At 40.5% G+C, this 23,411-nt stretch overlaps 1 protein-coding gene across 6 annotated transcripts in view; it reads right to left on the bottom strand.

The window, feature by feature from the left end:
- Positions 1-6,710: 6,710 nt before the first annotated feature.
- Positions 6,711-23,411, bottom strand: part of KDM6A (lysine demethylase 6A) — a 153,230-nt gene continuing 136,529 nt past the window's right edge. For 3 of the 6 annotated variants that reach the window (XM_058043116.1, XM_058043114.1, XM_058043117.1), the window contains 7 exons: positions 22,494-22,642; positions 21,397-21,511; positions 19,636-19,823; positions 18,315-18,456; positions 12,621-12,747; positions 11,516-11,686; positions 6,712-9,286 (listed from right to left, as the gene is read on the bottom strand). In XM_058043116.1, the coding sequence (XP_057899099.1) occupies positions 9,257-9,286; positions 11,516-11,686; positions 12,621-12,747; positions 18,315-18,456; positions 19,636-19,823; positions 21,397-21,511; positions 22,494-22,642 (922 nt within the window). In that variant the 3' untranslated portion in view covers positions 6,712-9,256. The other 3 variants (XM_058043111.1, XM_058043110.1, XM_058043121.1) reach the window with 3 other exon arrangements.

The raw sequence follows: 23,411 nt of genomic DNA, 5'->3' as shown, positions 1-23,411 counted from the left end.
CAGAGCTCCTCACTCCTTCCACAACCCTTTCTCAGCAGAGCTCAGGGATGTGTGTGGGAAAGCGCCGCGCTCCTCATTTTCCTGGCAGTGCTGCCCGGCCTGGCTGGGGATGAGCAGCGAGGGGAGAAGGTGCTGAGCTGGCCCAGCACCCTCCTTGAGGAGCCAGCCCCCCTTCAGTGGGCGTCCTGTGACCCCCATCTCCCCTGGGATGCTCTGCTGGGGGACAGGGATGCTTTGAGGGCAGGGGATCGGCGTTCCCACGAGCTGGGGATGTTTCCATGCTGGAGGCCAAATTGATTTTTCCTAGCGCAGTTTCCACATTAATGCACAGCAGAGTCCAGCATCACACCCAAAACATCTCGTGGCCACAGCCCCAGGGAAGGGAGCCCTGGGCTGTGCTGGCAGGGCTGGGGCTCCCCTGCCCTGCAGGAACACCAGGGAGAGCTGGAAAAGGCAGCTCCTGGCACACGCAGGGCAATCAAATACCTATTCAAACACAGCAGCACTTCATTCATATGCTGTCTTATGTTCTCCCATCTCGTGGTTGTGTAAATAAGCCATAGAGAGCATTAGCCATGGCATTCTTCATAGCACAGCCTTAATTGCTGGAGGCTCCATCGAGCTCTGTAAACAGCATTTTGCACTGATTTTGAAAATTAGGAACTGAAGTTGCACTTATGATAATTGCCAACTCATTTTGCTCAGTGCTGGAAAACTCATTCCACCTTTGCTTTTCACTTTGGAGCTGGTGAAGCAGCTTTTCAAAGGTATCATCACCTACTGACACACACATTATTTCTCTGTTAACAGAACTCAGGGGGGTTTACAAAGCACTCACTCAAACAATTTTTTGCCTCCCCAGACTTTTGCCCTGCCAGAATTTGCTTCTCTACTTCTTCATTTGCTACCTTTAAAAAATTGTATTCCTGTATCACTAAGACATTTCTCACAAAAACTGGTATTTTTTTCCCCCTGATATTTTTTTCTTCTACAGGGGAAATGTCTGTATCTGTCTTAGAGACAATCCTGTAGAAGATCTGACTGGAAAACAGGGGTAAAAGCTGAAAGATTAAAAAATCACAGAATCATTAATGTTGGAAAATCCCTTCAAGACTATCAAGTTCCAAACTTTGACCAAACACCACCACAGCAATCAAATCACAGCACTAAATGCCACATCCAGCTGTTTCTTGAGCACTTCAGGGTCACACCACCACCATCCTGGGAAGCCCCTTCCATTGCTTGACAACCCTTTCAGTGAAGAAATTCCTCTTGAGAATGAAGATGCTGAAGCAGGATTTAAATGTGAGGCTGCAACTTGACTTAGAATCACATGGTTACAGCACACACACACAGCAATTCCCCTCGTTCATGTTTAGGAATACCAAAATCCCATTGCATTTGAGTGCAGGAATGGATAATGGTGAAGGAAAGCTAATCCATGTTGTCCTGGATTGCCAAGCAAATTGTATTATATTTGCCATCTGGATGGCAGCTGTCTGCTGTTCAGTGAGCAGTTTTCCTTATCTCTTCCACACCCACTCCTCCCTCTGGGGAGACATCTGCTGATAACAGGCTGTTGAATGTCCCTGCATGACTGATAAGAACTACAGCATCCCATTGGAAAATGTGAGCCCAGAGGGAGGAGCCAAGCATTCTTACCCGGATATAATCTGGAGATTCTGGAACACCAGCACAGCTTCTCCACTGGATTCCCCACAGGAACAGCAGCTGTCTCTTCTCCCACTGGATCCTCAGAGGAAGAATACATCCTTCTCTACAGGATCCCCTTGCTCCAACAGAGCCACCCCTGACACTGCAGCAGGGCTGCAGCCACAATTCCAATGGGACTGCTGCCAACACCCTGACCCACAGGGTGTCAGGCTGGGTTCTGACTCTGTCAGTGTTGTTCTAGCATTGTTTATTTTATTTTTATTTTCTTCCCTATGAAAGAACTGTTATTTCCTGCTCCCATATTTTTGCCTTAATTTAAAATTTATAGCAATTCTGAGGGAGGGGGTTTACATTTTTCCATTTCAGAGGAGGCTCCTGCCTTCCTTAGCAGATTCCTGTCTTTCCAAACCAAGACTCATGTGGAGATGAGGCATTTTCTCCTAAGGTGTCCCTCTGCCCAGGGCCTGTTGTGGGCTGGTTCTCAGCCAAAGCTCAGTATTTTGATGCAAAATGTGTGCCATGGGGCACCCTGGGCTGAGCCCACATTGCTATTTCTCAGCAAGATTATATCCCATCAACCTGTCAGTGAAACCAATTTTTTATTTTTAAACCTCCCAGCCAGGTATCCAGTATCCTCACCCTTATCTGATGGCTGCATATCAGCATCCCTGGGCTGCCCAGGCACTTCTGCCTCCTCAAGCATAATTACAACCACTTTGCCACCCAAACCCAAACCTTTCTGGGTGCTCTCCTGAGGCTTCCAAGGTTGCACCAGCCTGGGAAGCATCAGGAGGTAACGAGATGGGCAGAATATTAAAGAGCAACAGCCACAAACCCTCTCCAAGACATTCCCAGCTCCTGCTGTCTGCCCTCCCCAAGGGGTGTGGGTGAGCACCCAGCCCTGCCCTGGGCTCTCCAAAAGGACTCAGGAGGAATCCTATGGGAGCTGCTGTGCTCCTGGCAGGTTCACACAGCCCAGGGGACTCGAGCAGCCACTGTGCTGTGGCAGGGCTGCAATAATTTACACTCCTGTGCCAGCTCCTCCCTGCTCCTCCTTCCTCCTGGTGCCCAACCCAGGAGCTGGGAGGGCTGCTCTGTAGGCAATGGGTATGTCCCTAAATCACCATTTAATCTGGGACAGCAGAGATAACACTGGCATCTCAAAACAAAGTCCTGCACATAAATACCGAGCTGCAAGTCTGTCCTGAGCCTGGCAGCAGCTCCTGAGCCCCTGGAATATCTTTGCAGACCTTCACTACAAAGGCATTTGACCTTTAAGGAGGTCTTCAGCTACTGGAACTACAGCAGATGCTCTTATCACACTGCACTGGGTACCCTGCCTAGTGCCACCACTCTTAAAAAGCCCTTCACACTCCTCCCTGCACCCCCCCAAAAAACCCCCAAACATGTGCCACTGTGACTGGCTCCCACTTGTTGTCCTTGGTTTCATCACAGCCCAAATGAGGCTGTTCCTGGTGGCTCACTTACCCTCCAGTAGCCAATGTTCACCCCTACCCGAGGACCACTTTGGGTCCTAAATAGGTTCCAATGAGTACCTTAGGTTCATAAATAGGTAATGTTTGCACCTTGCTTGCAAGCAGGTGACCAAACCCTGTTTCCACCGACTGCCCACCTCTCGGCCTTCTCAGGTGCCACAAAAATCCTTCAAGTTACTGCTGTGAAGGTCAGCCTGTGGGACAGCCCAGGGGCAGTGATGTTCTGGGGGAGCAAAACCACCCCAAACCCCTAAATTTTATGTTAAAATCGAACAGATTAAAGCTCCAGCAGCATCCAGGACATGAGCTGCATGTTGCACTCAGCATATGGTATTGACAGCCACAGCTGACTGACCACTGCCACAAGAAAAAGGCCTCTTTCCTCAAAGGGCTTCCCTCAGTTTCCCACTGATTTGGTGATGAAAAGAACAGAGGAGGAAAGGGGTGAAAATATCCTTTATGCCTGTTCATTTTCGCTGTGCCCACAAGGCTGAACTAAATGACATCCCAGCCATGTCACTGCACACATCTTAGGCTGCTTCTTCTCTCAGTCTTCTCTTGTCGTGTCCCTTCCTGACTCTTTCAGTGATTTTAAGTTTTTGAATGTACTTGGAGGCAGCTCTCTCCTGCCACGTTTCAGTGCTCCCATGGACTCTGGCAATGGCTGAGCTGTTTGGGTGTGACTCCTCCAAGAATCTTCCAGCTCAGTGCATTAAAGGAGTCAGTGCTTTTAGCCCATTTGTTTAACCATTAGCCCACCCATTAACCCTTGCCTGGGATTTTGTTACCTTTAAATTGCTCTGTCCTACAGCTTGAAAATACTTTCTATGAGGAAAAAAATAAAAGGTGGGATGTCATTTGAGAGCAGTGCTCCATCCTAATAGAAAGCAGAGTGTGGTGCCTGTCAGGAGCTCGGGGGCAGGACAGGAGGGTGGCAGAGGGCTCCAATGATAAATCCATTTTCATGTGCCCCAACTGCTGTGCACGCCCACAGCCCCACTGTTCCTCAGGCAGGGCCAGCAGCAATTGCATTTTAACCCTTTAAGAAGGTCCTGGCAGCAGGAACTGCAGTAAAACACTGACACTGCTGCCCTAGGGAGGCTGGGAGCTGCTGCCACAGTGAGGTGCCTCTGCCCATCTTCCAACCCTTCAGTGTTTTTATGGCTTCCCCAAATAAATATGGATAAGGGCACCTCACCCCTCACCTATACAACTCATCCCTGCTCCCTTTGTCCCACTGCAATGGGAGAGGCCAGCACTGCTCCTCCTGGGCACAGGACAGCTCTTCCCAGCTGTGGTGACAGGGGACAGCTCCTGTGGGGCTCAGGATGGTCCCTGTGCCCCTGTCCTGACACAGCTGTGCTGACCCCCTCCCCATGTCCCTGTCTCCACAGGGGCTCTGACTAGCAGCTGCTCACCCTCCCTCTCCTCCATTTTCAGCTTTGCATGGAGTTTCCCGCACCAACAAGGAAATGTTATGTTCCACCTCCCCCAGATGCCCTGCTGTCCCCTCTTTTGGAGGAATGCCTTTGTTTTCCTGCAATGAGGCTGCCCTGTGCCCTCCCCCTGCATTGCTGCCTCATCCCTGGCACCCTGTGCCCTCCTCCACAGGCCCTGCACTGAGCTCACCTGGGGCTGAGCTTCAGCTTCATTCTGTGCTTGAATTTGTGTGGGCACCACCCACACCCCTCCTTCCGCCACTCAGCCCCAGCACAATGGGAACAGCAGCACTGCTTGGCTTTGGCCTGTCCCTGAGTGAATCCTCACACTCACCGGCCTTGTCTCCCTTTGCTCTCAGCTGGAGGGATTCCTCTGCCTCCTCCCACACTGGCTAAAGCAGCCATGGAAGATCACAGAATCATATTGAGACTCAATCATGACTTTAGAGCTCATCTAGTCCCACACTCAGACATGGGCAGGGACACCTCCCACCAGACCAGGTTCCTCAAGGATTTTATCCAACCTGGCTTTGAATACTGCCAGGGATGGGGCATTCAGAGCTTCCCTGGGCAGCCTGTGCCTGTTCTCCCTAATATCTGAGTTAAATTTCCTCTTTTCCCATTTGTAACCATTGCCCCGTTTCCTGTCACTGCAGTTTCTGGCAGAAAAGTTCCTCTCCAGCTTCTCTGTAGCCCCTTCACACTGGAAGGTGCTCTGAGCTCCTCACACAACCTTCTCTTCTCCAGGATGAACAGCCCCAATTCCCAGCCTGTCTCCATAGGAAATGTGCTCCAGTCCTCCTTGTCAAATTCATGGCCCTTCTCTGAACCTGCTCCAACAGTTCTTGGCCTTCCCTTGGACAAGTCCATCTTACATGAAGCTTTCCTGCCACACTCATCTGCTGCTCCCATCATGGCTCTGCTCTAGTTCCACACAAAATAGTTCTGACCTAGCTAAGCTCAGGTTTAAACACCCTCCTCCCTCCTAAGCCCTGCACTAAGTACCACGTTTGAAACCTTCCCAGGATCAGGGCAGCAACCAAGGATGAGTACCCTCTTCCCTGTGGTCCTGGCTGAACCCCTGGATCTTCCTTCTCTTTATTAACCAATAAATGTATTTGTGGCCAGGGAACCACCAGCTGTGCAATCCCCAAGCCTTGCCCACCCAAGAATCAGCTCAGCTTAGCCAAGCTGTGCTCATTTAAGCAAAGCATCATGACTTTAATGCTACTGGAAAGTCCTTCTTCTACATGGCAAGGCACAGATTCAGGGTACTTTGTCTTTAGGATCCGCAAGTCCTCTGCCACACAAATTCAGGAAACTTTGGGATTTCCTGTCAATAGATACTTTTCACTTTCTAGTGACTTTTATCTAAATATTTTATATATAGATACCAACATAACTACTGCTAGACTAACCACTGGTAGGACTTCTCCAAAAAAGCAAAGATAAACTGCTCCCAAGTTGTGTATCCAGAGGAAAGCTTTAAAATCAAATGCTGTTGAATATATTTAGGGAAGGACTTAATTAAGCTCACAAACACAACTATTTATTTCCTCATTTAAGGATCCCTTTTTGTCAAGCTCCTCAAGGGCAGTTCTAAGACCCATAGCTCAGCAGCAAATGTTGCTCTTACTTTCTGATTCCTTCTTATCTGTAATTCAACTTTGTGGTATTTTTTTAAACAACTATTTTTATCTCCGGTTTTATCCATCTAACAGTATCATTCTTCTCTCAGCCTGTAACTTCATGAAAATTCTTGCAACAAATCTGCCACATCTTTGGCCATCTCCATCTTAAACCTGCCTGCTAATACAAGTAGTAGCTCCAAGCAGGTCAGAATCACTTGCAGTAGGGCTCAGCTGTGGAGCTCAAGAGCCCCAAGACCAAATTTCCTTGGAAAGTTCAGCTCCAGACTCCAGCCTCCCCCACCCTGCCCAACTCCTGATGCTTGGAGACACCCAGAGATTACAAATGCCTCACTTGGCATCGTGTGCTTTGTAACTGAAGAAGCAGAAAGTGCTTCTTAAGAAGTACGACTGACGAAATATTAACTTGTGCTTTTTTAATAAGGTGAAACAAAAGCATTCTAAATCATAGCAGCTTATCAATCCAAACTGTCCATTGCTTGGGAGCAGAGTGGGATTAAGAAGTGTGGAAACTGCAAAATATTAAAGCCCTGCAGCAATTCCAATTCATGACAACCCTTCCCACAGCACGAGGAATGCTGCCTGATGCTCTACTGATTTGGTCTACTTGCTCATTGGCAAAATATGAATATTCTTCCTTGGCAATGCCATATCCTCTTTTCCAAAGGGGAGGAAAGGTACAAAGCCCTTCTGATTAGCACACAGTAGCTCTTTCCCTAATTAGCAATGTTCTTTTATAGCACTGAGAAATGAGGACCTTCTGTTTACCATTAGTTGAGGTAAGTGTATCTTGCTTTTATTTGGGTTTAAGACTACTTTAAAGGAGTAGCTTTTCAGTTGCAGCATGGTTTGTCAAGATTACAATATTTATGACTGCATAAAATACATAAGTAAAAAAAAAATTATGATTTGTAGAGTTTGTTATCAAGAGCTGAGACTTACACCTTTACAGAACTGCAAATACTGGCTTCCTAACTGCTAGTTGATAATTTTGCTGGCAAGAACATTTCATTATGCTTTTCTTTAATCTCTACACCCTTTTGTCCAACTAGTGAGAACTAGCAAGAAAGTCAGCTCTACCTGTGGTTAAACTGTTGTAACAGCATTAGATAAACTGTGCTGATTCTTCATTAAAACACCCTTCAGTTTGAAGCTACAACATAAGAGGCGATTCTTCTTGTTCAAAAAAAGGAACTATCTGCATGCTCTGTGCCTGGAACACTTCACATTGATTACAAAAAATTTAACAATGCAACCACTAACATACCCCACTAATGAGAAATTATGAGAAAGTGTTTGATGCAGAACCTTCTGCATCAGTCAACTCTGATCGATAAGGAAGCTATCAATTTTGAAATTTAGATTTAATGCATTTTCAAGAAGCTAATGAGAAAGGAGCAACTTAAAATAAATACCATCATTAAAACTGCAAACTGTTACAATGATATATTATAAACTTGTCCTAAATAAACCTAGTGCTTCAAAAATTTACCAGTGAATTCGTATTACAAAATATGTGAAAATACAATAGAATACCACAAAACAATGTCCTTTTTTTGGGGTCAACAATGACGCCAAGATGATTCAGTCTTAACTTTTAAAATTGTTAATAGAACATATTGTAATATATAAGTTGCAATTTGGTTGAAATCTAGAGAACATCCCCACCAAAACTCAATCTTCTTCATTCCTCCTCTAAAACTAGTGCCAAACTTCCTGTCAAAGTCGGTATTTTCTTGAAGAGCTTTAAAATTTAGCCGTTACTTATTTTCTACTACTACATTTTGGCAGCAACTATTTATTGGTCTGTTATTGCAAAAAGTGCAATTTAACAATAAACCAGTCTGAAGGTCATTCTATGTCTTGAGGATACATACCATATATTTCTTTAAAAATAATCATACTTTTGTAAGCAATACTTTACAGTAGACACCTCAAATCTACCATAGATGTAAAACTTAAAATGAGAAAAATTTAGTCTCTAAATCTTTATACACATATTTATATTCGAGTTTCTATATATATTATATATATACACAAGCACAAGAGTATATATAAAATATATATAATCAGATTCAAAAAAGAACAAAAACTGGGCACTGTACATAAAATCTTTTTAAAACTCAAACAATAGAAAAACTTTAAACATTAAACAATTTTAATAAAAGTTTCTGTACAATGCTAAGCAGTTTTATTTACATATAGAAAATGTAATAGGAGTAGTGTTTGAAATTACAGAACTCCTTAAAATTTCAATGGCAGGTAATCTGGAAAAAATAACAGCATTCCATTCACAAATATTTTCAAGCAATAAATATGTATTTATAAATAGTGTAAATTTACATCAAGATTAGAAACAAAAATCACAAATCTGAAGTTTATTCCTTAGTCTATGTGCAACCCATTTATCTTTGTGACTTGGCTGTTAATTGTTTTAAATTTTATTTAGGAACCAAAAGTGTAACCGTCATGGTTTCAAAACAAGACAGAAAAACATAAAAGCAGTAAAAAATTTATATCACCTAACTCTTCACATTAAAAAAAAAAAAAAAAAGAAAAAAAAAGTTGCCCAAAGAAAGACTTAAAATTTCTAACTACCTTACAAAGAAATGACCAGCTAAGCTAGTACTTTTTCCAAGGGAAATTCTGAAGGGGGAAAAATGGATGAAACCAACTCATCAGCCCAGAAACAGAGAAATACAAAAGAGGTGGTCTTCAAGTCAGTAGTCTGTATAATGTTGCCAGTTTTGTCAGATATATACAAAACATGGAATTATTTTTTTTGAAGTACAGCTGGATGAGCTTTATTTGTTTTGAGTTCTGGAGTAGGAGGCAGTGCTCTCTCCTGTCCAGTTGGTTGACACTCCGCACTTGGAAGGTTGCATAGACACAGCTTTCAGCCAGCAGCCTTACGGGATAGCTACAAAAATCAGTGGTGCAGAACTGGGTCACTTCCTGAATATCAGAAAAGTTTTCATTTAATGTCCATGAAAAAATGTCAAGATGAGGAGGATGGCAATGGAGGAGCCTGAAAGAGAAAACATTAAATTACCTTTTCTACAAGGGTGCAAAACTCTCTGTTTAACTAAGACCTGCACAAACTGTAACCATGAGAGTTTAAAAGTCACACACACTATTCATTTTACACTTCAGGACACTTTAGAGAGAACAGTGGCATTTTTTTTCCACCTTACTCAAATACAACATGTATTTTATGAACACTCTGCATTAGGATTTTGCCTGTACTGCAGACTGGAGTATTCTGTGGGGATGTCTGTGTTAATATGATGTGAGCAGCCCCAAGTCCCACTGTGGCAGCAAAGGGCTCCATGTGGCCTCAGTATTGATATATCTTTATACAAACTAAAACAGGGATTCTCAACCTGTTTACCAATGGGGAGTTGGTCCATTTGTGGCTCTCCAAAGTCTGTGGGCTTCATTTTCCCTCCTCCCCTCTACCTGAGCAGTAAAATACCCTTCTAAGGTTAAGGTATCTATCTGTGGAAGGGGTCTCAGATTCTCTGACATGGGGACAAAGTGCATCAAGAATGAAATGAGGAGTCTTGTTCCTGCCACCTGCCAGGAGGCCCAGAAAATCACCTAACTGCTTCCCAGTTCTGCACTTTGTGGCATTCCATCGGAGTACTGAGTCTCTGATGGCATTTCCTCCTCTTTTCCTGCTCATCTGTGCAATCCCTTCAAAAAGCTCCTCACAGTCACTAAAGACACTTTAGATCATATTAGAATACCCAGCTATGGAACTCTAACACTGGCTCATTTACTCCTGGTGCTTTACCCCAGTCTCTCTCTGGCCTAATTCACCTTTGCCAGCTGAGATTATCTTCATCCTGTGATTTACAACAAACCTTAACTCTCCTCCTACATCTGACAGATGTCACTTCTGGGCTATGACTCTTCCCAACTGAGTGTGTATCCCCTTTGAAAGAAATGAATGGCACAGCAACTTCATACAAGAACAATTATCAATGTCCTTAGCCTTAGGTTTTGGTGGGGGAAGGAGCTACTCACAGGTTGAGAACCCTTGTTCTAGGGACAGAATCATCACTGTTACCTATACAGTGTATAAGCACAGACAACAAAATACCCCTCCCTCCCTCTCATCTCCATACAGAAACATTCTTGCCCATTTCCACTCAACTGGATGAAGCATCTGAGAGCAGGTGTTTATTTGTATGATTTTCTATAACAGATCATCACTTGAAATTGCAGCATTTCACAGACTATAATGACAGTGACCTTCTAGAAGCATGAACTGAAGTTTAACCAACCCAGGGTCTGTGGAACTAATGAGGAGAATTAAATTCAGAGGACATGGTCCCACACTTTGGCCAGCCTCTACTGATGAACCTTGAGGCCTTAACTCAGAAAGTCACAACTTGGCATGCTACCAACACATGAAATAACTAAACACACATTTCTGCAGCACCTGAAAATGAATCAAAAGGCACAGCCCTTACTGGGCTGTCATATTAAACCCAACATGAAATTCCCATAACACTTAGTCCAATGCTTGTCTCCTCTGACAGAAAGCCAAGGCTTATCAATACATCCAGCATCACTTTCATTGTGGTTACAAAAAAAGCCATCTTTGCCTGGAACAATGAAACCTGGGTGAAATGTTAGGACAGTTGTGCTGATGCAGTTCAAAGCAGGAGGCTGCCATATATAGCACAGAGCTATAATGGCAAAGAGGCTTTTTGCTTTAAATTGAAATGCAAAGGAGGCCCCAAGCCAAGAGACAGAACTGTTTGAGAGCATCCACTTGCTAAGCAGAAGGACAGTGCTGATTTGGGAGGGGATGGGTGGGGAAGGGGAAGGAGGGGTCTGAGTGCATAGGATGCTCTGCTGCTATACTGACTTCATACCACAACCAATGTATTAGAGATGCTCTTGAACCTGGTGCTAGTTTCTCCAAGCTTCACTGTCCTGATTCTTCCCATCTCCATCTGATCCAGTTATGGTCTTCAGGTGATCTCTATTGGATTTTTAAAGCCACAACTTTATGAATTGTAACATCATACTTTTCCTGAAAACTCAGTGGTTATGTTCTGCAGTAAGTTACTGTAGTATTCAACACAATTCTGACTCTTCAGGTTTTGTTCTGCAAATATCACACACAACCCAAACCTCCATTTGAATCAGAAAGTCCGTGGTACTCATACAGGGGAGCACCAAGACAGTCTACAACTGCTTTACAAATAATGTATTTATGCACCCACTTATTAATTTGACTTACTAATGTAAATTGATCATAGACTTGCATCAAGTCCTCCATTTTGTACTGTTCTAGCACCACAAAGTTTTCCAGGTTCGTGCTTATCTTTCGTGCACAGTCTTGGCAATGTACAACATAGGTCTTCCGAGAGTTGCTCTCACTAGTGACAAAAAGCAGATCAAAGACTTCCACCTATTAGACAGGAAACAGAAAGCCAAGTGTTACAATTTCATTTTTTAAAAAGTTAAAACCATGAAAACAGTGCTTTCTTCAAGATTTACAAGCTTACCCTGTGCATGCAAAGAGAAAAATTAGATTTGTTCAGGGAAAATCTATTCTCCTAAGGTTTGGGCAGAGAAGAGAAGCAGTGTAACACTGCTAATATTACACTTAGGGTGTCTGCATGAACAGCACCATGGGAAAGCTTTGGGTCAATATTGACAAAGCAGGATTCATTTGCTGAATGAGGATTTCAAAAAATTATACTTATTTTTCCTTCTTACTGTCTGCTAAAGAAGTTTGTTGTTTCCTTATTACTGAGCCACATGCTCATCCTACCCAAGAGGCTCTGTCAGAGGATAACTAGAAACTGATTTTCAGAGGGTAGGAAAATGTTATTTTCTTTTAAACTTAATGAAAATTATTATCTAATACTTTGAAGCGACTATTAACAGTAAGTAGAATTAAAAAATTCAGCAAAATGTATGTCCTACAGAAAAAAAGGACTTAAGTTCTCTCTCTTCTGGGTGTGTTGGTGACTTCTGAAAGGAAGACCAACACAAATGAATATGAAATTTGAATATACCTTTAAAATGAAGCTCGGCAGATCAAACTTTATGCAGGAAGGGATAACAACATTTTATAATAACTGAAAATTGAAAATCGACCCAATGAAAAACAATGTTGTCGAAGTGCTGTGGGAGAGCTTTCAGCAAAATACAGCCCATGTCTAGAAAAACATCTGGATGAGCTCCTGGAAGGCACCACTGCATCACACAGATGTGCTTACAGCACAGAGCAGATGTTGCAGCTTAGAAGCAAACTTTAAATATCATTAACAACAAAAGACAGAGCAAAATTTAAATAAATATTACAAGAGTAGATGACCCAACATATTTTCACTGACCTCACAAATGCTACAGTAATGAGCTGGCTCATCCTTTGCTCGTCCATGCCAGACAATCTCCTTTCCTGCAGCAATCAGAGCTTCCCTCAGTGTCTGACACTGTTTGAGAGTTCTTAACAGGCAGTACCTGCAAGCAAAAGCAGTTGTGTGCTCAGTTCAACATTCAACTGGACAGCAAAACTCAAGAAAGCTTCAGCTCCTTCCAATTCCATGCACTTGGAGCTTGCTCCTCCTCTGGGATTTCAGAAACAGCTGCCTAGAAAGAATCACTGGACTCATGACTGGGGAAAAGTCAGACCTTGTGCTTCTGGACCTCTTTCAGGTACTGCAAACAGGCTGTACCTTTCATTTTTGACTGAAATACATCAATGCTCTTTTAAGCCCAACAGAACAATGTGTTTTCAAAAGCAATCCATGTATTTTATTTTGAACCATAACTTTTTCAGCAAAAAGTAATGTTGAACTGCCAAGTTCAGCATAGCTGTTTACATTTTGTGTGACTATAGTCTGATCCAAAGGACTCTTCTAGCATCCTAAAACTCCTGTTACTTTCTCTGCACTATTAAAACTTTATTATCCCAAGTTTTCTGAAACCCCAGGAATCATTTTACACACAGTGGGAATGGAATCTATGAACATGTATCTTCTCCCATGAAAAAGGAAAAAGGACAGGTTGGTACTAGGAAAAAAAAAATCAACACAAAAAACAATTCTAGCATTTATTTTATGAATGAAGAGAATAACTGTTCAAATGTCAAATTAAAACCCACAATTTCCTGTCATACCTCCTGTAAAGGCAAAAAATACCTAAATTATTTTATGTCACAATTTATACAGTTCTTGTCCTTACAAGAAAATGTAACTTGCTTTCCAGCATTTTATGAGCTATGTGTATTCTTGAAAAAAAGCTGGCAAAATAGGTCGCCAAATTTCTAAATTACAATGTTATTTACAATAATTTTAGCTCTCAGCTACCCTATTTATTTGAGCTGCAGCCTCTGCAGCCTTCAATTTTCTCCTCCACAGGGTGGTTATGTTACATGCTCATTAGAAGCAGAAGGAAGATTGAAAACATTAAGGGTAAAAACAAACACTGGACAGAAAATGAAGTGCTCAAGAGTTCTAATAGTGTTTTCAACTTGAACCTTCTCCCATTAGAGCCTGAAACATGTAATACATACATTCCCTATTTTTAAAAAACTTATTTCTTTCATGTGTTTCCAAGTAGTTAATAGAATTCCAGGATTTTGAAATACTCTCCTCTTGTTTTACACTCAGACTGTTCATCTTCACTAAAAACAGTGGCTTCACTATGGCTTCACTAACACCCTCACTGAAAGGGTAACACAAAACTGAAAATGTGTTTCTCTGTTAAACATCTCATTTTCATGTACCCAATTCCAAGAAAATTATGCAGCTCATTAAGCTGTAACTCCTTAAACACTTTTGAAGTTTGATGTGAATGTGAGTTATGATGTTAAGGCCAACCACAGGTGACAGATGAAGTATTAATTCATTCAAGTGTTGGGTTATTGTGCTCCTGACAAGCTCAATAATTTTGGAAAACATTCATTTATGCAACACAGCCTGATTATTTAAAATAAACTTAAAAGCTACCATTCTTCTTTTCTACTTGGAAAAGTTACTTGGAAAAGTCTCTGGGCATCCCAAAGAGCAATGCAAGCACACCTGCACACGGGCCACCATTGTTCTCCACTCCTGACTTCCAAAGACTTTTCAAAGTGTTATTATGTTCAAAGTGGTTTCTATTACTACAGTTGTGAAAAATACCTGCCCAGAATGAACTCTTTTACAACAGTGCTGCAATGCTGCCAAATTCACAAACAAAGCAGAAAACAATAGCTTGAAGGTGAACTCCCCTTCCTTGGATAAAATTCAGGTCGTAGTAATGAAACTTGAAAATGTAAATGTTAACTATTTCATGCATTTAAATATGAAAGAAAGCATACAAACTATCACTGTGAATATGCAGCACAATTTCCTGATGTTTGGGAAGCCTTAAGAAAGCCAAAAAAGTTCCTAGCAAAGTGACAGTGTGCAAGTTCAGTGGGGTCAGCTTTTATTATTGCAGGCCAGTTTTTACTCTGGTACAGTGAGAATTCAATTGAAGAAAATCCAGACCATTCCCCCTCTCAAATTCTTTGCAGGTATGGCATAAATATAAGAGTAAATCATGCCCAGTCAAATTCAAATATTCAACAGAAGAGAATTAAAAAGGGACATAATCCTGATTTATTCTAGAAGGGCAGTGATAAAGCCATTTGAATACTTAGATATTCAGTAAAACTTCTCAAAAGTGTGGAGACCATCCCAATGGCAATGCAGAACTGATCTCTCTGTACCTTCCAGTAATACATCTTCCCTGATACTTAAAAGTATTTTACCTAACTTCATGATTTTGTGCAAAATTATTTCTCTCATGTCATGTTCTTTTACATTTCTGAAACTATTTCTGTAATAGAACTTAGTATTTCAGTTACTTTGGAATTAATTTTTTAAGCTTTTATTACTATGCTCATTCTACCTCTAAAATTCTTCTCTTCCTCAGAGGCATTTGTAAAAGTCCTTCTGGCTCCCATCTAAGAGGTTTGCAGTTAATTTTTCTTTTTGTGAGGGCTGTCCTCCCTCAGCCAAGTTTTAAATAATTTGTTCTGCTGTGTTCCTGCTCACGCTTCTACTGTTAAAACCAAATCTTTAAAAATATCTCATGAGAAAGTTTCAGGTTTTGCTCTTTGACTTTTATCCTGAAAGACAGCACTGAGCTGCACATTAACTAAAAATATAACGAGGCATCAGATTTCTTCCAAAAGCAAAGTTTCCTTCTATTACTTTTCCTCTTCTGCTACTCCATTTCTTTTCATCACTAACCTGGTTCCCAATACTTATATCTATGCTCAAACTTTAGTTTATTGACTCTGCAGTGGTTACTTTCACACAGCCCACTAAGACATATTTGTATTTATCTTTCAAACGGAATTAAAAGCTGGATTTTTATCATTTTCCAAGAGTTAATCTTTTGTAATATGCTGATACCTAAGAAGTCCCAGAGATAAAAGTCCCTTAACACTTTATGTATCTTTGACATGCAATTTTTGACAGACCTGTGCTCAGCAAAAAGATGACAGCTGTGTCACTTATTTTTATTTCCTGATGACAATGAAGCCAGCTATCCAAGATGAAATTCAACCAGCTCCATCAAAAATGTCTATTTTTTCCAGCATTTTATACATATGCATAGACTCCCATACACATAACTCACAAATGTCACTTTTTGTACACAGAAAATCCAGGTGCTGTGGACAACAGCCATGATCCCAGATGGTTTTTCCTGAAGACAAGGAGCCCACAGGAAAATTATGCAACTGCTTCTCTCTCTTAAGGAAATTCATGAGGGTTTCTGCATTTCCAGGGTGTTTACAAAGCCAAGGTCAGACACAGGCTTTGCTGATACTGATTTCTAGGAACTGTTATTCCAGAGCTACAGGAGTGACCACAACAAAAAGTTATCTCAGGCTGCTGCTACTGGACTTCACAAACCAGTGCTAATCATCCCCTCTTTTTCCCCTCTGCAGCCACAGCAGGAACTTGAGTTTTGGCTGACAACTAACCTGGATGGGGGAGGCTTAATCCAACTAAACTGGAAATTATTTCAGTAGACTGGAAAAAGTGAATGCACATGGACATCCAGAATTTCTATCTGCTCCTCAGCACCTCTGTTTATTTGTAATATACACTAAAGTTTGAGTCTCTTGCTAGAAAAAGCTGGGCTGCTGTCAGCCTGCAAGACAACAGCAAATTACCATTTTGTCCTCTGTGTTTCTCCATAACCTTTTAAGCAATTCTCTTGGAGAAGGAGGCTGTGCTCAGTCACATTCTTCTCCTTTCAAACCCAAAACCATGGCAAATGCAAAATTACAAGTGGCCAAAATACCAAAATCGTATTTTTTAAGAACATTCCAGAACTGCTTTGAGCCTTACAATAGATGTCTGTTGGGCTTTATATGTATTTTATATAAATAAAGATAAAAGTGAAGCTCGTGGATTTGGTATTTTTAAATGGATTTTTTGGTTTTCTCCCTCCCACACTCTCCTGCATATTCCCCTGTTTCTCATTTCTAACAACTCAATTTCTCTTCTCCATTTTATGACAGCTGGCATTAGGAATATGAGCACTAATTGTTTAATTGAAGGGGCAGGACTGCCAGGCCTTCAGCAAATACTTTATTTACCCTGAGTATCAGTTCCTAGATTTTAGAAAAGTATTCACACACAAATGCTACCCTATAATCAAGCTTTAGAGTTAGTACAAACCTCCCTGTTGTCAACTTCCAACATTCTCAGTTCTTACAAATTTAACATTTCCCCAATGCCACCATTCTGCAACAGATGTTCAAGACTAAATTAAATTTCTACTGTAAAAAGATGTCGCACTCAGATGTCACCAACAAAATCCCATTGGGAAAAAAAGACACTCTTTTTCTTTGCCCTTTTTTTCACAAATTAATTCACCCATTTTTTAAAGCCCATTTCAAGGCAAATAATAAAAGGATACAATGCTTGTTGATCCAGTATGTTGGTAAGACTAAGAAGGGCTCAAAAGTGCCTTGGTAGAGACTCAGGCAAAGCAGAGTGTGCTGCTACCAGAGGATTCTCATGATGAGTAATATGCTTTGGAATTCATTCCCCCACTTTAAGACAAATCTATGTTAGATGTTAGAAATGTTCATTCAGTCCCCAACCTCAGTATGGTGCAATGTGATTTACATTTCTTCAAGTTGCACCCTTTGAAGAAAATCACTACAGATGCTTGAAGCCTGGAACATTCCTGCATTTTGGAATGTGCATATGAGAAATGTCACTAAACTCAATTATCATTTTACAGATCAACCAATTCATTGTTCAGAACAGCAAAGGGAAGGAGGGTCTCAAGTTCCTACTTGAGATAAAGATCTAAAAGATTTATACTGGATCTCCAAATGACAACATGAGTTCACTAACTACAGGTTCTAGAAATGCAGAATTTAACTTTGCTGTAAAAATGACTATATATTCCAATTCAAATATTTGAGTTGATGACCTGATTTTCCTATTTCTGATGATATATACTAAACAGCTGCTGTGATCAAAGCCATTTTGCTTTAAATTGTTGAATAAAATCTATGGCACATTTAACTAAAAAAAGTTACACGGATGATTCTAAAGCTATGCCAAAATAACATCATATAAAACAGAATAAAATTAGGGATACAAATATTATATTAGGGATATAAAGATTGTGTTTGAAATTATATATATTATACTTTTATATATTTCTCATATATTTTATAAATTTATAAAATATATATATAATTTTATATATTGATATATAAATTTATATATAAATACATACAATTTATATATAATATATATTTTATACATAAAATATATATATATAATTTATATATATAAATTTTATGTATTTAGATATTTTATCATATATACTAATGTATAGTATTTCATATAGATATAAAATTAGGGATATAAATATTGTGCTTGAAAAACAGAATCTTAAGTAACTTTGGTTTGGTTCCCAGGAACAGAAAAGCCTTGCAAAGAACTATTTATAAATCAACCACTGGTTTATGTGTGAAGAGGAAAAGGGCACAGTAAATCTTCAAATCAACAAAAACTTACTTTATCATTTCGAAAAGCTTTGGATCTGAGACCTTGATATTCCGAGCCATATTCCACGAGAGGTGAACCATGGGCACTATGGACTTCACGCTCTGCAGCTTATTCCACTCGTACCGTTCCACTGCCAGCTTGTACTGACAGGCTGCACAAACACACACAGCACAGCCATCACTCAGGGGAGGAACAATTATCAGCCCAGACCACTCTGTTTAAATTAGTAATTTATATCTCTAACAGCTAAACTTCCTTCACAATGAGCCATTCATTCCAACTGCATTTCTATTCTTTGAAATGTCTTAAAAAGTGTATTTATGATGCTGAGAGAACACACAATGCCACAACAGCAACAAATACCTGTGCAGACAAGTTACTGGCAAGTGTTTGATTTCTTTGTGGAACATGGAGCAGGTATTTCAAAAATGGTGAATTAGTAAATTTTAAAATATTCCAGATTAAAAAAATCCAGGTTTGAAATGTCTGCATCTCAAGTCTATTCACAATTTATCATGATTCTACACTGCTGTGGTATATAATCTCTTCTTGAGAGATGAAGTGAGTCAGACTTTTTCATTAAGCAGCCTACTCACACCACCCTCCTTTTAAAAATGTTTTACAAAATTTACTGTGACTGAACATGAGAGGTCTCTCAGTCAATCACACAATCCTAGAGATGCACTCTTTATTGTACCATATAAAGACATATTTTAAACTACTTAAGAAAACAGAAGTTTTTTTGGAAGTACATTTTCTTCAAACACTTGACAGACTCTTGCCTTAGTAGCAGAATTTCCTTCCACACTCACAGATAAAAATCCTTCCAAGACCATGGATCAAAACTGAAGAATTCTAGAGTGGTAGGTCTAAGAAACCAAATGTTCCTTATGAATTATATTTTACAGCTGTTTGCATTTCCTGATGCTCTCACCAAAGAGTTATTAGGTACCCACTCTCCCACCAATATTAGAGCACTAGTCCTTTAATTTATATGAAATCCATAGTGCAGTTTGCTGGGTAGAACAAATCTGGGAGAAAAAGTTAAGAATGTCCTAAGAAGACAGTATATAAATTAATACACACATTTTACTTCTACAAGCCCATTCAAAGCCTGAGTGCCAAGGCTACATTCTTGCTGCTTTCTCTTCCTCTCACAATGGAATTCTTTAAAGCTTCAAAAAAAGCTGTCATATTTTAAAAATACAACACATTGGGGTTTTTTTCATCTAGCAAAGCATGGCAAATGAGTAAGAACTGGCAGGTTCTGTGCCATGTGCAGTAATATGTTACCTACACAGAGCTCAGCAGAGGCACTGCTCACACATACCTGTGAGAGGGCCAACGTTCCAGGCAATGTTGTTGCACCAGCCAATGGCCTGAACCCAGTGAACAGTGCCAGCATTTATCCACACCAAATCCCCTGGTCTTTGAATAAATCTATAAACTGGGACATTGGCTTCATACAAATCTTCCAAGTTTGGCCACCAAGATCCCATTAGGAAGTTCATATTGTTCCTGAAACAAGAGCAAAGATAAAGTCTTCAGCATTTCCCAGTGGAACGTTAGTGACAGACACTTCAATAAAACTACCTGTGAAAAATGAGCATCACCATGAATGTGTTCAGTGACCCACAAACAGTAGCCAAAAGGGAAGTGTCATCTGTAAAATTCCTGACCACAATTCCACATTTCACAGCCTGCAATACATTAGAACACCTTCCCATCCACCTGCCCATGTGAAGTCAGTTTACAGCTTCCAGTTAGGTTCTATTTTCCTTTAAGTTTCCCAGTGTTTTATTGATGCTGAGGCAGACTAACCCTTGCTCAGATCCACTGTGGCACTGGTGGCCAAAGCTGCTTTTTCCATCACTGCCTGGCCTCCTGGACAGACCATAGCAGCTCCCAAGGATGTTTTTTGTTCTGAACACGTACTCACATTGCCCAATGTGCAGCTTGCCCACACAACAAGCAACATTTTAACTGTGGTCCATGGGTCTGTGCTCTCAGCCAAGAACTGCTGACCCTCCTGAGCAGCATGGAAAAACGCCTCCATATGAATTTCCTAACTATGAAGTCTTCCCCTATGGTTATGCAAAATCCACACTCCTCTCCTATCCTTATCTCACTATTACAATCTTTTATACTGCACCATGAGAGATTATTTGCAATGCAGAGTTTTCAAAGACAACCAAGTGCCTTTGGAGAGGCACTGTAGACATTTTGTGAGGTTACCAAGCTCTCACTTTCTCTGTCAGCCTCAGAAGAACAGTGACATGCAAGTAACGAGGCCTGTTGCTCCAGAGACATCACTATTCCATCAGTGGAAATTACATTTTTGAGATGATCTTTTTAAGGGTGGATGTAATAAGAACAGCTGTCAGTAGGCAGGCAGAAAATACAGAGACACTGAGATGAATTCACAGAGCTCTGGAAAAGTTCTGATGTCAAAAGCTTAATCCAGACCCAGTTGGGTAAGAAAAATCTTCCACAGAATCAACCTCAGAGCCTCCTGTCTGAGTACTGGCATGATTAGGGGACACAACTGATGCTCCCTCTATTTTTGTGTATACACGTACAAACAAGTATTGTTTGTATTGTTTTTATTTTTGTATTGTTCTGTTTGTTTTAAAAACCACTCTACACAAGGCACAGCAGAGAAATCCTAATCTTAGAGGTGGCTGAGTAGTTCCCCAATGCTCAGGGTACCTCAGCTTTTCCAGGGTGTTACACATATGTAAGTCTAAGCAAAGCCTGCCACAGCACCTCCTGGGGTCTGAACAAATTAGGCTTTCACTCTAAATGCAACAAGAAAACATGCCAAAATACCAGTGACTCTTTATTTGCTTCTGACAAGAGAATTCTGCTTTTGTTTTGTCAAAGGCAACCCAAGCTTCTGTATATTGTACAAATGTGGTATTTTGTATGAACTCTAGATTTTGCATTTTGACCTGCATTTAAAAGACTTTTCTGACTTCATGGAAAACCCATAATATCCCCTTTGAACACCCTCAGTAATTTCCCCCCTCAGATCTGAGACAGGCACAAAAAATTTGATAAAAGTAAGAGAAAAACTTCATGTCCAGCTTACTTTTCACAGAAGTCATTCATGACACCCCAATAGCTTTCAGGGACAACAAACCATTCACAGTCACCTGGACCAATATTTATATTTACTGAGCAGAAGTTGTTATTTTCTTGATGACCTGAAATTTAAGACAAAAGTAAACACACTTTATGCAAGGCCTTTCTATCAAAACAGTGCCAGGAAATGCAAAGACACAATTTCTAAAAAAACTTACACCACATTTTAAGTATTTTTATGTATTTTATATGACACTTACATACACTATTTAGGTGCTTCACACAGTTAAGTTACCAGTGATATGAGAATTCTGCTTTTGTTAGTTTGTGGAAAACAAAACTGGAACTACCAATCTTGGGGATCTGACCAATATTTCAGCAGTTCCTACCTCCTGTAGAAACAAATACTTCAAAAGCTCAGATTTTGTGTTTCATGCTATCTCCTGACAGTCTTGGTCAGTGCAAAACTTTGTGACTTCAAGCACTAAACAGACAAGGAGTACAAAAGTCTTTCTGAAAGATATTTCAAAATTCATGTAGAAATGCCCAGTATTTTATCTTCTTTAGACAGCTGGAAAACTGAGCCATAATCCCTAATGGAATTTTCTGCAGATCTACTTCAGAAAAAAAAAAGACCCTGAAATTTATTCCAGATTCCTGAAGTCCCAGTCCAGGTCCCCAGCAGAGCACAATTCATCATGGAGGGTTGAGTCCTATTCTCAGACAATAAAAATATAAAAAAGTGGAAGTCCCTGATTTCTAGGACTGCACCAGATCCTCTTGGGAAGCCTCTAGAAGCTTCCAAGGTATGTAAAATAAAAATACTGTCCATGTTTATAAACCCAACGTTCTCTCCTTAAAGAACCCACTGTTGCATGCAGGACGTCAACAGGACAATTCCCTAGCACTGCAGAAATCCAGAAATTTCCACTCTAAGTGCTTTGAGCATGCAGAGTTCAGTTAAGTAAGAACTATAAAAATATTGAATATGTGTATTTATCCCATTTAGGCATGCTGTAAGTATGGGAAATCTGCAGTGCATTTAAATCCAACACCCCAAAGGAGAACCTGATTTTTTAATGGGATTATGATGATTATATTCACCTGGTGTCCTGCTGCCTGGAACCTTCATGTAGAGCTGCACTGTGTTCATGCCCAGGATGGTATGACCAACATGGCTTAGAAGATTTCCTGCTGATACCACACGTACAAAAGCAGGAAGTTTTGTCAGTTCATGGAGTTGCAACTTCCACCTGCAGCAAAATAGCAAATTGACAAACTGTGAATCCCTGAAACTCTTAGAAGAGTCTGGGAAACATAAACATTTCCAAAAAATTGTTAGCACAGGTATCTGTGTTACTCTTTCAATTTTAAAATAATTCCAAATACAATCACAAATCTGACAGGCTAGTTGAGGGGAAAGATAATTTTGTAGCCAAAGCTGAAACTACAGATCAGAAGATCTGGCATCCATCCAGGATTCTACAAGGACTACTTCAAGTACCAAAATCCAGGTCCCTATGAGCCCCAGGTTGGCTTTGCTTAACTTCATTTGAAGTCTCTCTCCCAATGGCTTGCTCAGAGTAACAGTTTATTATCAACTAGTTTGCATCTACAGATAGAATTTCCTTTATAGAAAAATGGCTTCAATATCTAAAATTCTGTAGCAACCTCTAATCACATCCACAGATGCACACATTGACCTTCCATGCCACAAAAGATGTCATCATCTTAAGTGTCCTTACTCCCCAAACACATCAACTTTTCTTCTTTTCTCATGACTGAACTAGATCAGAATTTTTGTACTGCACAGCTTAGACATGCTGGATCTTTGATGGAAGTGTGTATTAACCAGAGATTGAACCAAATAATTTTTATTATAATAAAAACATGCTTTCACAGTATTTCCAATATTTTCTAAGCTACCTTCCTCTACCCACATAAATAGTTTAAAAAATACTCAATTTTGGTTTTGAGGCTCTTGAGAGGTATCATGGCTTACCCACAGGTAAGCATTGGTCT

The sequence above is a fragment of the Melospiza georgiana genome, chromosome 2 (assembly GCF_028018845.1).
Source record: "Melospiza georgiana isolate bMelGeo1 chromosome 2, bMelGeo1.pri, whole genome shotgun sequence".
NCBI classification, from domain to species: domain Eukaryota; kingdom Metazoa; phylum Chordata; class Aves; order Passeriformes; family Passerellidae; genus Melospiza; species Melospiza georgiana.
Note: the sequence above shows the minus strand (reverse complement) of the source record. Positions and strands in the feature narration are given on the sequence as shown.